Source organism: Octopus sinensis, linkage group LG17 (assembly GCF_006345805.1).
Source record: "Octopus sinensis linkage group LG17, ASM634580v1, whole genome shotgun sequence".
Lineage (NCBI taxonomy): Eukaryota > Metazoa > Mollusca > Cephalopoda > Octopoda > Octopodidae > Octopus > Octopus sinensis.
Genome location: NC_043013.1, coordinates 24,951,626 through 24,969,513, shown reverse-complemented (window position 1 = coordinate 24,969,513; position 17,888 = coordinate 24,951,626). Strand labels below are relative to the sequence as shown.

At 34.4% G+C, this 17,888-nt stretch overlaps 2 protein-coding genes across 8 annotated transcripts in view; one reads left to right on the top strand and one right to left on the bottom strand.

Moving 5' to 3' along the window:
• The window catches only part of LOC115220808 (protein ecdysoneless homolog), a 77,354-nt gene extending 74,112 nt beyond the window's left edge, over positions 1–3,242 (top strand). The window contains exon 14 of one of the 2 annotated variants that reach the window (XM_029790972.2): positions 639–3,242. In XM_029790972.2, coding sequence (XP_029646832.1) covers positions 639–992 — 354 coding nt within the window. In that variant the 3' untranslated portion in view covers positions 993–3,242. The remainder of the gene's footprint in view (positions 1–638) is intronic. The other variant, XM_036510458.1, reaches the window with a different exon arrangement.
• Positions 3,243–3,902: 660 nt separating this feature from the next.
• LOC115221077 (transient receptor potential cation channel subfamily M member-like 2) overlaps positions 3,903–17,888 on the bottom strand; it is a 151,886-nt gene continuing 137,900 nt past the window's right edge. For all 6 annotated transcript variants that reach the window (XM_036510452.1, XM_036510455.1, XM_036510451.1 and 3 more), the window contains 7 exons: positions 17,359–17,604; positions 16,566–16,740; positions 14,433–14,562; positions 13,642–13,832; positions 9,401–9,533; positions 7,674–7,842; positions 3,903–4,359 (listed from right to left, as the gene is read on the bottom strand). In XM_036510452.1, coding sequence (XP_036366345.1) covers positions 4,279–4,359; positions 7,674–7,842; positions 9,401–9,533; positions 13,642–13,832; positions 14,433–14,562; positions 16,566–16,740; positions 17,359–17,604 — 1,125 coding nt within the window. In that variant the 3' untranslated portion in view covers positions 3,903–4,278. The remainder of the gene's footprint in view (positions 4,360–7,673; positions 7,843–9,400; positions 9,534–13,641; positions 13,833–14,432; positions 14,563–16,565; positions 16,741–17,358; positions 17,605–17,888) is intronic.

The window sequence follows — 17,888 nt, the reverse complement described above, 5'->3', positions numbered from 1 at the left end:
TTTGCATGTCCATGTTTGTGTGTGTGTGTACCTCTGTCTGAATGTGTGTGTGTATGGATTTTTTGCAACGGTGTACCGTGTTTGTATATGTGGATGTGTGTCTCCATATGTGTCTTTGTGTCAAGTGAAGTGTGTGTGTGTGTGTATATGGTCATGTTTCACCAAGGCAGTGTATTTCAACAGAAGTGTCATGAGAAAAGGGCTAAAGATACAATTGTCTGTGTTCAGCTTACATTATAATCCAATGAGTAAGGTGATCCCACTAAATCATCATCATTAACGTCCATTTTCCATACTAGCATGGTTTGGATGGTTTGATAAGAGTTGCCAAGCTGGAGAGCAGCACCAGGTTCCAATTGTCTGTTTTGGCAGGATTTCTATAGTTCGACACCCTTCCTAATGCCAACCACGTTACAGAGTGTACTGGGTGCTTTTTACATGTGTGTATTTACATTCATCTATCCATGAGAAGTGATGGAATAAACAGTATAATTAATTTCAGCTTAAATATTTTAACTCCAATTTATTTTTTGTTTCACAGTTTGTGTATATTTGAATTGGCCAACTTATCTGCCAACATGGCATTGGTATTTTTGATTGAGTTCTCAATTAATTAAGCATTTTTGCATATTTTCCAGAAAAGCAAACCACCACGACCACCTCCCCCACAAAAGATTTCGGAGTCTTTGCCAAAGAAATCAGCTCCATCACGACCTCCACCACCACCACCACCGCCAAAAGTACAGCCAGTCCCTCCAGCTGAGTCGGTTCCTCATAATGGGTCCAAGCAATCGCCTGATGACATAGATGATGAAGACGAAGGATTTAGGCCTGTTAACATTGATGTGAACATAGTAAAGAACCTGTTGGCTTCTCATAATGTTCAGCCAGGCCAACCTGGGCCTGCAACAAACATTTTGTCTTCAATGGGTGTAGACCTTCACCAAGGCAAAAAGAAAGAGATGTTTATGAATCGAGCTGGAAGCAAATAAAATGAATTAAACTGATATGTGCCACTATTATATATCCATTATATATATGCAAGGTGGCCCAGAAGTCACAAGACCATTTTAGTGGCTTTTTGGTCACATACACACACACACATACATACATATATATATATTCACACACACACACACGTAATTTCTCTTTCTTTGCAGAACATTCACCAATATTGACATTAGAAATCTCTCTGTATACATTTAGAATTCATTAATTCTGGTTGTTGCTGTGTATATAATGCTGCTCCATACCACTATTTCGGTCATAGTTATTCTTACCTCTGTCATTTTCATATTACATTCTCCTCTTTCCCACCAAAGTTTAACATTGTTTATTTCATGTTTTCTAAGTTTGCAAAATTATATATTTGTTTCCCTACATATATTTTGTTTGATCATGAGCTACAAACATAGGTTTGAAACTCTGTGCACATTAAACCATTTGGAGAATCACTTTAAGACTGGATTTGTGGAGTTTATCTAGGGTCAAGTCTACCTGATGGAACTTGCTTAACACCAATTTGCATTCCTCAGCAAATATTTTACTCAGCACCTCGGGTTAATGAGACATTGTTAGTTTTACAATTCTAACATTGCTTTGGATGGTGAGATTTAGCCTCCTATAGTGCCTATTTTCATCTTGGTGGATTGGGCTATTTAGAGTTAAGTGTCTTTGCTACAGATCTATATATATATATTCAGTGCCAGCCAAAGGAAACAAACCATTGACATTTTAATCAATAGGTCAACATTTTATTGACTCTGCCATTTATAACCCTCATAGAACATGGCTTACTCAGAATACGGAAAGTCAAAACGATCTTGTGTCAATTACAGGAGATTGTAGATTAGTCAGTCAAATTTTATTGCTCAGAATTTAAATATCTACGGAACCTATCAGAAATATTTCTTTTCGAATTCTAATTTCCACATTTTTTTCATTAACATCAATTTATGAAACCACAATGCATCCATCTTTATTCATTTTGAAAATTTACAATTTTATTCTTATTTTGACCCAAATTTTCATTAAATATTTCGATTTACGTACTCAGTTCACATCTCAAATCACACTGATTTTTAAAAATTCATTTGGTTTTTTTACACGATTGACACATGAAAAAAATAATTAAGAATTATTTTCATTAGAGCAGAAAATCTCTATAATCTCTTAAAAACTTCCTAGTAAATGCTAGTCTTAAAGGCTTCATAGTGGATGTCACTTTAAGGCAATGAATTAAAAAGGATCCCTAAATGAAAGGATCTTTCAATGAAACTAGTAGAAGATAAATTCAACATTTCCTGTTTTAATGTACAAAATTTTATCAATTTCTCTAACATTTGCGCAAATGTATATATGTTTTTTTTAATCTCTTATATTCTATCGAGTTATTTCAAAGACAAAAAATAACTCTTATTACAATAACCGTTTTTACATGCTTCATCTTCACTTGGCACATGATAAAGAATTTTGTGATTTTTATTTTATATTTATTTTTTACACTAGAAAGACGTCTCGAAAGACTCTAGTAAAAGTGCTTGATGCCAAACTAATGCCATGCTACCTATATAATCTGTGGAGTGGTTTTATTCAGCTTATTGATATTTGGTTGATTTTCACTTGAAAAAGAAAAAAAAACCATACTGTGTGATAATATTTACCATTGCTTTTCTTTAAGAAAAGTTTTCTCTTCTCCCTCCCTAATTTTGCTTAACGTTTTATTTTGTTGACAATTCTAATTTTAATTGCATGCAAGATGAAACACAAAGAATGACTGGTCAAGAATTTTCTAGACCATGATTTTTGCCCCGAATTGAAGGCAGTACAAATTTAAAGCTGACATCTTCTTGTTCCTAGTTCTCTTGACACTGGGAGTGTTACTTCTTGAGCTGGACAGCTGTAAAGGAATTGTGATAACTTTCCAGGGGACAGTGTCATGTGATAGGATCTTTTATAAAAGCAATTAATTAGAACAACAGTCTTTCCAGAAGGTTCGAGGAGTCAATTAATTTTGAAATTAACCTCTATCTTTAAATAGCCTTTATTATATAATCCCAAATCTTTAAAGATCTGCTTATCCAGAAAATACCAGTTAGGTGCTATTTAGATATGTAGAAACCAAAATATAACAAAATGTTTGTTTTGTCTTTGGTGCCAGCCGTATATTTTTGTATCTGAAATTCTATTGTTATCTTGTAAAATACAACTAAATAAATAAAGCAATTTTTTTTTCTTACAAACAATATTTGAGATTTATTTGCTGTTAATACTAAACGTGTCCAATGTTTATGCTACCTTTCTTCCTTTGCAGCTCAATTTTTATATTTTGTTTTTAGTTTAATTAAACTTTTTGTAATAAATAAATAAAAGAGTGTGAAATTTCTGAATATTGTTTATATTTTAGAAACTTAAGCAAATATAGAGTGAGTAGAATGGTTTAAATATAGCGTGAAGAGCATGATTATTTACATCCAAGTCCCCTATTTGCTGTCTCTAATTTGGAATGGATTATACCCTGGTATTACACTCTCTGTCCAGTATTTCAAAGTGCTTTACATATAACTAGTAAAATATATTTTAACAGTTTCACAAAATATTTGTATTAATTATATTTTTCTTTTGCATTTCTTTAATTAATAAACAATTATCACTTTTTATTTTAGAATTCTTTATTTTTATCCAAATTGTTTTTCTTTCATTTCTATGAAAAACATTAATTCACATGCACCCCCTCACATCACCCAAACCCTATAAATTCAGACACCCCCACCCACCCAAAAACTCCATAAATACACACACCCTCCACCCCAAATATTGTATATTCACAAGCAGCTCACCCCCAAAAATAATATGTAAAAATACAAATATACATATATTTCTTTCTGTCCTCTTTCTTGCTAAAATTCCAAGGAAAACCAGATTGTCTCTTTATTCTCTCTCCTTGTCTGTCTTTCTTTCTTTCTCTCTCTCTCTCTCACCTCATTCAAGCTGCCTCCTTCTCTTTCACTTGTCTTTCCACCAGCTCTATTATTCCAATAGCTACAGGACAGATGCATACGCTTATATATAAATACAGTTTTTATACATGATGTCACTTGTATGACCCACCTAATATAACTATTGTTTGCATCCATTAGGACTACAACTGCTGTTCTTGTTACTGCTGTGTCTGGTTCATTATAATTAATAACTTCCCAATACTTTTGTCTATTAAATATTTATTACATTGTTGGTAGAAAGAAATATAGACAATTTCATACATCTTCAGCCAGCATTTCAACAGGAAATCTCTGCTTGATGATTTTCTCCTTTAAGTTTTTCTTTTATCCAAGTCAGTGATGTATCAATATCATTCATCTGAAAGTAAACACCAATTTTTTTATTAATTAGTATTCAGAGTAATGTGTCTTGCCAAATTTTAGATTCTTTTTTTATAGGTGCAGGTGTGGCTGTATGGTAAAGAACTTGCTTCCCAACCACATGGTTCTGGGTTCAGTCTCACTGTGTGGCACCTTGGGCAATAGCCTTGGGCTGACCCAAGCCTTGGATTTGGTAGACAGAAACTGGAAGAATCCTGTCGTGTATATATATATATATATGTAAAAGCATTCTGGAAGTAAAATTATATGACAGCAGCAAATGGCTGTGCCCCAGCATGGCCACAGCTTGGGAGTTGAAACTAGATATAAAGACCAGAAATATATATATCTGTGTGTGTATATATATATATATATATATATATAATCAACTAATGAGGGTGAGAAAGTTGTATACTAATTTAATAGTACATCCATTTAACACCAAGTGGCTTGTGTGTATATATGTATGTATCTTTATATATATATACTTTATTTAAAAGCAGCAGAAATATAACAAAAGCTGTTACTCAGAGTTTCACGTTCCCGTTTGTTGGACAATTTTGTTAAAATAGAACAGAAATAACAATTTGATCAAAACTAGTTAAAGGATACACCTTTAAAAATGGATTTGTTTCATTGGTCCTTTCAAATAACGGTCTTAAGTATGTGATAAACAAAATAAATGAATTCAATATAAGTTATAAAAAAATTGAGGAAAAACCTTAAATCGGAGAGCAGATTCAAAATACATATTGCCATTAATTATATAGAAAATATAATTCAATTAATACAATTAGTACATAAAGATTTAAATATTTCACAACCGTATATAATCATACTAAACCATCAATATACATATATACATCAAAATACACAGATAGATGTACACCGACCACATACATATGCAGACATATAAATACAAAACATTAATATATACACATACATGTATATGCAATCTTGCCTGCATGCAAAAATCACTTGGTGTATACATATAGACAAAAGGTAAAACGCAGAGAGGGGGAAGAAAAAGAAAAGAAAAGGCAACGACCTTATAAGCAACAGATAGCTAAAGAAGTGAGTAAGAGAAGGGGAGAGGGGCGTAAAGTTACAGGACTCTACAAGTAACGAATAAGGGGAGAAACAATACTTTTCTTTAACGAGAGAAAGGAAAAAAGAAAAGTGAATATGCGCAACGAATGTACACAAAATAAAATTTCATACATGTGTATATAAAAGTGTATATTAGCAGCAAATACACATATATAAGTATATAGAGACAAATACATAAATACACATCCACACAAATTCAAGTGAATACATGCATACATATACATCTATGTATGTATGTGCATAAGTATAAACATACATGCTCACTTACACATATACATAGACGTGTGCATACGAATACATATGCATACCAATACAAATATTCACATAAAAACATGGATCTGACGTATATACAAACATTATATATAAAAAATTGCTGAGTGCATAATAAAATTTAGATAAAAGACATGAAAAATATAACACCCTATATCAAATTATCTATAAATTAAACGACCAAAGTGGGTTTATAAGATACAATAAAATGAAATAAGATAAAAGCAGAATCCTAAACAAGAAACTAATATTAGTGTATAACAGTCGAAGGTTTTTCTTATGAAATATATTGAAATATATACAAAAACTTTGCGATGCGGAATAAATCATGCATAATACGAAACAAATCCAACAGTGTGATTAAAAACTAGTCCAAGAGTCAAAAATATACGCTATCCATATGGGATATTGCTAGTTGACATTTTAAATTTGGCTGTGTGTCTGCATGAATTCAAGAGTTCGCTTCTTTGATTTAAAGAATTATTGTCTTGGAATAAAATAGAATATTTCTCCAGCAGACATAAAGTTGACCATGGGAGAACACTTGCTCTGTGAGATTTAAACCAACCATTTGCAATGATTGACCCTGTGCCTTATTTATTGTCATTGCAAAGAAGAGTTTGAAAGGAAATTGAAGCCGCTTAAACATGTAGATCCTATTGGAAGGAGTGAGGGACATTTGAGTTATAAGAACATTTTGACCAGCAGCTGGTCCATTCAATTCTATTGGACCTCTGTCTAATCACGTCTTTTAAGGTACTCACACATACATAGAAAATGTTAGGTCATGGTAGAAAATTTTTACGGTAGGTGATTTATGGAAAAGATTAAAAAGAAAATGAGGGCAAAAAGTACTCTGGGGTCCAGTCTAGAACAGTGCATTGATGGCAACAAAAGAGAGGTGGATGAGGTGTACTGTGTTCTGAATTCAAATCCTGCCTTGGGTTGCTTGTTTGGTTTAACACCACTACTTGGAACACCTTGGGTGTCTGGCAAGTATTCGGGTTAGTTCTCAACAGGAACATCTTTCGTCATAGGTTTGTCGAATCAAAGCTGACCTTGGGTTAAACAGCATTAATCACATTCACTAATCTTTTGCTTTCCAACTGTTGGTGATGCCACACAAAAAGCACTCAATACATTTTGTAAAGTGCTTGGTGTTAGGAACGGTGTCCAGCTGCAGAAACAAAGCAAGCTATGTAACCGTGTGGCCCCTGGTCTTGCCAGCTCCTGTCAGGCTGTTCAACCCATGCCAGCATTTAACACTACCACACCAATAACTTGTGTTCTTCTGACTTCAATGAAACTAGATCCTGACCATGTATTTCTGAATTCACTTCATACAGTAAACCACTCAAGGGCTCATCAATCTTCTGAGTGAATTCATTGCAGTTCTTTCACTTTGAGGCAACTATCTACAGGCTTCTATATAGTCACTCAATTTACTAGAAATAACAATCAAATCTCCCTCAAATCACATTCGTCAATCTTTAGAAAAGAAGGATACATAGTTCATTTAGAACTGTATCGTTCTATATCTGAAATTAAGATGGATGGCCTTAGTAGGAATGCCTTTGAACATAGGTCTACTCAATCAGGACTGATCTGGGGCTAAATAACATCAGCAACAGCTCTCTTCTTGCTTTCATCTATTTTCTCCTTATCTGCTGACAAATATCACTCAAACTAAATATCAAATTCACTAACATTACCAAGATATCTTTGTTCTTTAATCTCATGTGTCTTCTTCTTCAAGATGGTTAGAAGTTGTTTGTAAGAATTACTGTGATAATCTAAATGTCTGCAATTCAATTTTTTTAAAAATGAGAATAGGTGTTCAAGATTTTATAATTCAGTAATTGATTCTAAAAGATATGCTGCAATAGATTCATTTTGACTGTCTTCTTAAATTAAAAATAATAAATTACAAACCTTTTCTTCAATTTTTTGTAGCTTCTGATTTGAAGTGCTGACATCTTTAGAAATTTCCATTACAGATTTTGGAGACAAAATTTTAGGGAAAGCATTCTGTGAATTTTCATATTTAGAATATTGCAATTGGTGTTGTAATTCTTCTACTTTCAGCGTTAATTGGTCAATTCTGTAAGGATAAAGATAGTACATGTGTTATTGTGTTCAACTAATAATGTCATAAGAAAATGTTTTATAGGCAACTTAAGATATGAAGTTATAGGTCCTCATAAATGAAACATTACCAACACTGGATAGAAAATATAAGTGGGTGGGGCTGAAAAGTTCCTGGCTTTGGATAAAAAAAATACTGGAGGATCAGTTAATTATGATTTTGTTCAACATATTCCCTTCTCAGATTCACACACTTATTGCAGTGGTCCTTCAGTATTTCTAAACTCTGTAAAAGAATTTGGAAGGTTGGGCCTCCAACTAACCCTTAAAGCCAAGAACTTTTTAGTGCTCCCTTGTGTAGTAGGTAGTATCAGGTCATCCCTTAAGTTCTGTCTGAATTTTGAATAAAGAAAACAAGTGATCAAATGTTATATTTAATTGAAATTTAACCATCAATGTACTTTTCCTGATTATCTATGACTTCCTTCCATCTATTTACAAGCTTTTTAATCCCATCAATGTAAAACTCTTTTGGTTTCAAAGCGAAGAACTCTGAAATGTCAGTTTCAACCTCCTCCTGGCTTGCAAAAGTTATGTCCCCCAAATGATTCTGTAAACTACGAAACAAATAGTCTGGAACTCTTAGAAGCTTCCACATATTTTCACTCTCATATTCTGAGTTCAAATATTGTGGAGATTAACTTTATTCTTTGTATTCTTTGGTGTAGATAAAATGTATTCTGGCAGAGTAGAGGTGTTGATTTGGTTTAATGCATCCCTTTCAAACAAAACTGGTTTTGTGTCTACAAGAACTCTTTATTGTTTAGGGCCATTCTCATGAAAGTTTAAAACAGGATTCCAAAATTTTTTAGAATGCTTTGAAAAATCTCTAAATATCCATAACAGTATGTTGGAATGGTTCATTTTTGACCAGATAGTGAGACAATTTCTTGCAGATCTTTAATATGAGGCTCTTTATCATGTCACATTGATTTTTCTTATCCATGTCATACCAAATAAATGAGAATTATGACCACAGATATTGTTGTCCAGCAAACACACTTGAAATTTTAGAAATTTTAAAGCACTGTGGGGATTTTTATGGTGTTCTGGAGAAATTCTGAGGAATTGCCAGATAATATTTTCAGGGGAAGAAAGTTATTTTGGGCAATGTCACATGCATCACAACACATTTTGTATCCTCTTCAAAAAATCGCAGCTTACATTGCAAGTAAAACTTTTGTGTTTAATATTTGTCTGGGTAGTCAAAATTTACTGTGAAAAATTAATCAAAACAATTCTTGTAAATGTTCAAGATATACCTTGGATATTTCATAATTTGTCTCTGGCTGTCATGTAGGCCATGCAAGAATGGCTCATTAGGGCTGGGAAAATAATGGAGACAGAGCACCAAACTACATTTATTACAGTAATTATACTTTCCATTCAGCAAAATTTGATAAAACAAAATTAATATTGAAGTCATGTCAATTCAGTCATCCTTACACCACAAATATAAAAGTGCTTTTCTTTTAGGTTTTGAGTACCAATTCCTTTACAACTGGAATACGTACCGATTTGAAGATGAAATTACTTTCTCATACATGCTATTACTATCATATTTCTCTTTCTTTGATAAATAAGAGTCTGCCATCTCATCTTCCCAGTGAATCAGACGTTTCTCATCATTTTTGTCAAATTTTTCTCCTATGGAAGAAAGATATAGAGAAAAATATATACAAGAGTTGTTATGGTCAACATACAAGATATTAATAGATAAAGAATGAAAAGTCAAATAGCTGGACTGAAATGAAATGTCTGAAAATGCCAGATAACAAAACACTGTGTGAAAGTAAAGCAAGTGAGAAAAGAATAATGTAACTGTAATATCTTTGTGTTCCCTGCTCTTTTAAATTCCATATGTAGTTGGTCAAAGATGCAATGTACCTCTCTAGAATCTTAAAAGAGGATTTGTGGTTTTTTGGCCACAGCTTGAAAAGGCCCTCTGTTGCTCCAACATATTTTTGTGTATGTGTCCTTATACTGTTGGTGCTGCTGTTGTTGCTGTCCTTTAGAAATGCCAGCTGAACAGTTTGTGATAACTGGTTGTTGTGATAAAGATTGATGCCAATGCTTCAGTTGCCAAGTTGGTACGAATTGATCACTTGGGGTGTACATGTGTCAGGATTTGGTTGTGATTGATTCATGTGATAATAAATTGAAAGTGTTTATGTATATAATGTTATAGATGGCATCTGGTTGTTAGACTTGCATAAGTTCTAAGGTGATCTAGGTAAGCATCTGCCAAGATATTTATTTAGGTGTTGGACAGAATTTGTTAAGTCAGATTTTCTGCTTATTTTTACTTAGTTGTATTACACAGTAAAATGTAAAACAAACTACCTCTTATGTCTAAATCACTATCATCTGCTTTGTGACCCTATGTATTCACTACATTTTTCTTGCATGCATGATGAATATTTATTACTCATGTGAACACAAATTACTTCTGTGTTGTAACCAAAAGCCGTTTTTATATTCTTTATTTTGTAATATTATGTATAGTAATATATTTCCTTTGAGTGACAATATGTTCTCTGTAACAATCTAGCTATTCATGGCTTGACATACCTCCAATGGAATTGCTGCTGAATTTAGTTCCATTAAGATGTATTTATTTCTAATAATAATAATAATAATAATAATAATAATAATAAAACATATTTCATGTTACTTCAGTTTTTGGAGTCATTATTTATGCCTCCATTAGAATTGCTGTGGAATTTAGTTCCAGTGAGATGTATTTATTTCTATGAATAATAATAATAATCGTCCAACTCATGCTAGCATGGAAAATGGATGTTAAACAATGATGATGATGATGATGAATAACAACATATGTCATGATAGGTGTAGGAGTGGCTGTGTGGTAAGTAACTTGCTTACGAACTACATGGTTCTGGGTTCAGTCCCACTGCGTGGCACCTTGGGCAAGTCACTTCTACTATAGCCTCGGGCCAACTAAAGCCTTGTGAGTGGATTTGGTAGGCAGAAACTGAAAGAAGCCCGCTATATATATGTATGTGTGTGTGTATGTTTGTGTGTCTGTCTTTGTCCCCCCAACATCGCTTGACAACTGATGCTGGTGTGTTTATGTCCCCGTAACTTAGCGGTTCAGCAAAAGAGACAGATAGAATAAGTACTGGGCTTACAAAGAATAAGTCCTGGGGTCGATTTGCTCGACTAACGGTGGTGTTCCAGCATGGCCACAGTCAAATGACTGAAACAAGTAAAAGAGTATGACACTTAAGCTTTTGGAGTCATTATTTATGCCTCCATTAAAATTGCTGTTGGATTTAGTTCTGTTTCTGCAACCACACACTTTCCACCTTTGTCACTCCAAAGATTTGGCACCAATCTCAAATCATTCCAATACCCAAAAAAGGCGATTTGTCCCTCGTCACCAACTACAGGGGCATATCTCTAATGTCAATTGCTGCAAAACTGTACAACAAACTGATCCTAAATCGTCTTGTCCTTTTTGTTGAACCTTTGCTCCGAAAGAACCAAAATGGATTCAGACATGGGCGCTCAATGCTGAGCCAGATACTATGCCTGCGCAGACTTATTGAAGAATCAAAAGCATTTAATCGCGATCTTGCAATGGTATTTGTAGACTTTTCTAAAGCGTTCGATTCTGTAGATAGGTACAAGATGTTTGAAATCCTTAAGCTCTATGGGATACCAGACAAAATTATTTCTGCCATCAAGGTCCTCTACACAGATACGTCTTCAACCATCTTAACCCCTGATGGAGAAACATCATCTTTCTCGATCGAGGCCGGAATACTGCAGGGAGACACACTCGCCCCATTTCTTTTCATCATTGTTGTTGATTATGTGCTACGTATGTCAGTTGATACCATCTCTGGCAAGGGCTTTGAAATAAAACCAAGAAGAAGTTCCAGACACCCAGCTGAGTACTTGACAGACACTGACTTTGCTGACGACATCGCTCTTATCAGTGATTCTCTCTCCAATGCCCAGTCTCTTTTACAATCTCTTGAACAAGCCTCAAATTGTGTAGGTCTTTACCTCAATGAGACCAAAACTGAATACATAAACAAGTGCCTGTCCAACAGTGATTGCATCATCCACACTCTCAACAGTGCACCTTTAAATATGGTTTCTGATTATAAATATCTTGGGTCATACATATCATCATCTGGAAAAGACTTTCTAACTAGAAAGGGTATGGCCTGGTCAGCCTGTAATGACATGCATAAGATCTGGTCATCAAATCTAAGTAGAGACTTCAAACTTGAAATATTCAAAGCCACAGTCGAACCAATTCTACTATATGGCTCAGAAACCTGGACGTTATCAAAGAAGCTTGAGAGGCGGTTGGATGGAACCTACACTCGCCTCCTTATGAGAGCTCAAAATATCTCGTGGAGGCGCCATCCAACTAAAATGCAAATATATGGGAAATTACCACCTGTGTCATCTCTTGTGAAAGGTAGGAGAGTCCAGTTTGCTGGACATTGTTGTAGAGCTGAAAAAGAAGTAATTTCTACTCTTCTCCTCTGGAAGCCATCTACTCGCAACACCAGAGGGCGCACACTCTCCTACCCTGATGTAATCTCCAGGGATACAGGCATCCAGCAACAGGACCTCCGTAATGCTATGATGGACCGTGAAGTCTGGCGCAACATGGTAAATTCCATTGTCTCGACCACGGTCGAACAATGATGATGATGATGATTTCTCTGAATAATAATAATAACAATGAAAAAAGCATATTTCATGATACTTAAGTTTTTGCAGTCATTATTTGCAGCTTTGGTATGGAACTCATAACAGCCTTTCATATCTACTCACCATTACCTGGTTGCAAAAATTCTACATGTTTATATCTGATTAGTGGTGAAATAATATGAAATATGCACTTTGTTGGTTATGAAGACGAGTGTTCCAGTCGATCCAGTCACTGGAATAGCCTGTTCATGAAATGAATATACAAGTGGCTGAGTACTGCACAGACATACTTACTCTTCATGTATTTCTCAGGGAGATTCAGCATGAAACAGAATGTGACAAAGCTGGTTTCTTTAAAACACAAATGCAACTCATTTTTGCTAGCTGAGCAGCCTGGGGCTATGTGAAATAGTCTTGCTCAAGGACTCAGTGTGCTGCCAGGAATTTGGCAGATGGAAACTGAAAGAAGCCTGTAATATATATATATATATATATATATATATATATATATATATATATATGTATGTAAGTATGTATATGTTTGTGTGTGTGTGTCTGTGTCTGTCCTCCCACCATTGCTTGACAACCGATGTTGGTGTGTTTACATTCCCGTACATCAGCAGTTCAGCAAAAGAGACTGATAGAATAAGTACTAGTCTTACAAAGTTCTGGGGGCAATTTATTCAACTAAAGGTGGTGCTCCAGCATGGCCACAGTCAAATGACAAACAAAAAAACAATATATGTGTATGTGTATATACATATATATATCCAACCCATGCTAGCATGGAAAGCAGACATTGAAAGATGATGATGATGATGTGTGTGTGTGTTTGTCCCTCCACCATCACTTGACAACCGATGTTGGTGAGTTTATGACCCCTGTAACTCAGTGGGTTCAGCAAAAGAGACCAATAGATGAAGTACTAGGCTTACAAAGAATAAGTCTTGGGGGTCAATTTGTTCGACTAAATGGCATGGCTACAACAAATGACTGAAACAAGTAAAAGAATAACAATAAGAATATAGGAAAAAAAAAAACAAAAAACAATACTTACTAAATCCAGATTTTTTCTTGTATGGTAAATGTCTTTTTTTTTTGTAAAGGTACCGAAAAAGGAGATAGATGTTATTCAAGAGAATGAGTGGAGGAGGAAGAGGGGGTCGAGTGTAAAACTCAAAGATCAGGCTGTATCTTTGGAAGTGCCAGTGAAGGTCTGTATTTACCTGCACATTTTGGAATGTGCAGCTGATATGTAAAAAAAAACCAAAAAGAAAAGAAACAATATATATTAAAATAAATATTGGGTTTTGTTATGTTTAGAAAAATTTCTCTACATATACATCACTACATCAGCATTATCATCATCCTCATCATGATCGTCATCATAATCATCATCATCATAATTATCGCTCTCATAAACATTGCCGTCAATATTATTATCATCATCATCCTCATCACTACCATAATCATATCCATCCTCCTCCTCCTCCTCATCATCATCATCACCATCATGCATTTATATAAATCACAGCTATTAGAGAAAAGAACATTTATACATATGCATGTTTTCACACACACACACTCACATAGACATGCATACACACACTCACACACAGACATGTACACATGCATACACTTATACATGCACACCTGCACACATTCACACACATAGACTTACACACAAACATGCTCACACTCACGCACACATACAGACATGCACACATGCATACACTCATACACATGCATACACTCGTACGTGCATACACAGACATGGTCACATTCATACACACACATACACATGCACACACACACACACACAAACGCGCATAAAGTTAAAGTTCTCACCTGAACATGGCAATGAGTAAATTGAGAAGAAGAATATTCGTTAGCAAAATATATAAACACATCAAAATTGGTGCGATGTATGTACCAATTGTTGAGGGACATTTGCCAGATACATTATTACAATTAGTTTCTGAAACACAAGAAATATACAAAAATCAAGAATCATTTCAGCAATTGCAGTAACGGGTGCAATATGATCTTAAACTCGTATCTAAGGATTATTTCCCCACTTAAACTAGCAAGGTGAATGTGCAAGCTGCTTCTGATCTTGTTTGTTGTTAACACAACATTTCAGCTGATATACTCTCCAACCTTCATCAGGTGTCCTGGGGAAATTTCAAACCTGGGTTCTCATTCGTAAGGCATTTTTCGATGTTATTATCATTATTGCCCACGGGCATATGGCATAGTGGTTAAAAGCGTGGCCTACTAACCACAAGATTCTGAGTTCAATTCAATGCAGTGACCTGAATAATAATAATAATAATATCAGAAAAATACCTTAGGAATGAGAACCCAGGTTCAAAATTTCCCAAGACACCTGATGAAGGCTGGAGGATATATCAGCTGAAATGTTGTGTAAACAATAAACAAGATGTAAATCTTTAGTTAGTTGATTACACAACCATGGATGTTGCTCCAAAGATTAATTGCAATTACTTTCTTGACAGAGCCTTGTGACTTTGACCTTTGATCTTCTAAGATTCCTCTGCTCAGCATCAATGTAAGAAGTACAATGGCTCAGCTGATCTCTTCCCCTGTCTCTTCAAGATCCACCATGCTGCAGTCCCATGGCTTCACTGTATCCCTGGCTGGGTGGCTGAGTGGATATTATGCTTTGCCAAAGGGCAGTCTGTCACTATGCAGGACATGGTCATGGCTCCATGAGGTATTTTCAAAATACCAGCACACCTAATAATTGGTTATATCCTCCACCAAATTCCAGGCCTTCTACCTATGTCAAAAGTCAAATATTAGACTTATGGATTTGATTGAGACATTGGCTAATTTCTTCTTGGTTTCTTTGTTGTCTTTTTTTTTCTGTTGGAAAATGGAGAGGATTTTGCAATTCTTTTATCTTTTGTTTTTTACTTGTTTCAGTCATTTGACTGTGGCCATGCTGGGGCATTTTGACTTTAGTACTTATTTAAGTCTGGTACCTACCATATTGGTCTCTTTTGATGAACTGTTAACTTACTAGGATGTTAAGAAACCAACACCAGTTGTCAAGAGGCGGGTGGGTGGGTGTGAACAATCACATACAATAAGTTTTTTTCAGTCCACCAAATTCACTCACAAGGCATCTGTTGGCCAGGGTTATAGTAGAAGACACTTGCCCAAAATCATGTGGTTGCAAGGTGAATATCTTAAAGTATCACAAATAGCTCAGAATTGCTGAAGCATGACATAAACTACCCACATCATTTGTTAGCTGTCAGGACACTACATCCTTCAAAACTTCCATGCTCTCAGAAAATCTCCAACTCTACACCTCTCACCCCAATTTTTTTTTAATCTCTCATTCACTGTTCCCTTTCTCTGTATTATTATAAATGCATTGTTCATGCACCTTTTGGTTACTTTTTTTGATATGTTGCAGTGCAACTGAGCTATGTATATATTGAGTTCATTATTATCACAGAAAGATATTGAATCTTGTAAGATTTCAGCTGAGAATGTAAAAGGTCAAAACTGAATAATTTAAAGTCAAATTTATTCTGTTCTTAAAAATAGAAAATGTATTTTCTGTGAAGAAACACTTGCAAAATTTTTCATGAGAAGGAAAGTATTCAGTTGAATTTATTTCAGTTTATAATGAGAATTTATTTCATTAACCCTTTCATTATCGTATTTCTGTTGAGATGCTCTGTGTTTCTTTCAATTAATTTAAAATATAACAAAGAATTTAGTAAAATAACTTAGTTATTATTAAGCTAGTGTTAGGAACATAAATTGTGACTAAGGTTTGGGGGAAGATTTTAATTCAAAACTTATGAAAACAAGACATTTGTACTACAGAGCCAGAGGTAGTTTCAGCTGGGTTGGTATCAAAAGGGTTAATGTTGTAGGAATGAAAATAATGTGGAAGCCGAGAAAAAGTGAATGAAAAATAGAAAATAAATCATTATTTACCATCATATTCTTCAAGAAAAAGTTCTCCGTACATCTGAAAATATGCTTTTTTAAAAACTCCTCTAAATAGATCATATGACATTGGTGTGCTTGGATGGAGAATTGACTGGGTGGCAATACCATAGGCAACCATGAAAACAAACAGGATCATGAAGAAATATCCAAGGTCTTGCATCTGAAGATAAATATTATTAGCGGGGAAAATAACAATCATTATGTTAATATAATTGATATAGATAACATTATAATATGAAAATTAACCATTCAGTATTAAAAAAATTCTGTTCAAAATGAGATTAGCCAGTATTTGATAGAATTCATTTTGTAGTGATTTGATGCTGCAGACAGAACATCAATTGAGTTTAATGATTAGACCAGTGGTTTTCAGCCTTTTTAACATCCAAGTCAGATCCCAAACCTGGATATCTTTTAGGGGGCTGCTTCAGAAAAAGTAAAACATAAGATGAGTAAAGAAATTTTTTTTTATATTTGAGAGGAAAGACCTTTGGGGTCACCAGAAAGATGTTTAAAGCCACATGCTCCCTGGGAGCTGTGGTTGAGAACTGCTGGGCTAAACTCGAGAACAGAAAAGTAACCTCTATTTTTCTAAGATTAACTAATGAATGGATATAAAAAAAAACTAGTCAATTTGTATTGACTGTAAAATCTTCAATATTTTTCTACATTTCTACAAAAAAAAAAAAAAGAAAAGAAAGAAAATATGGCTCTTTTACTGAAGAAAAGATTTTGCATGATTCATAAGAGAACAGCGAAGAAAAGGATTCATACTAACCATTTTCTTAATCATTACAAGCTTTGGACCAAGTTCTTGGTGAATGGAAAACATATGAAGAACACGGAAGTAAAAGGAAATCAAATTTAAACTGAGCACTACTCTGGCAGTATCAGAATAGTGCAGGTGGCGAAGAATGATTCCAATGATGAACAAGATGATCGTTATAACATCAACTATGTTCCAAATATCGGAGATGTAATTAACAAGTTTTATCCAAAGAGATGGAGAACTTTTGGTTAACATCTGAAATAAAAATGAAAAATGGAATAAAACAACTGTCTATACATTACATAAAATATACACATTGTATAATACTAAATATCTTAGGGAGATTATGTGTACATTTTATATAAATCAGTTATGTGTATATTATTCTTTTATTTGTTTGTCATTTGACTGTGGCCTTGCTGGAGCACTGCCTTTAGTTAAGCAAATCGACCCCAGGACTTATTCTTTGTAAGCCAAGTACTTATTTTATCAGCCTCTTTTGCCAAACTGCTAAGTTACAGTGATGTAAACTCACCAAT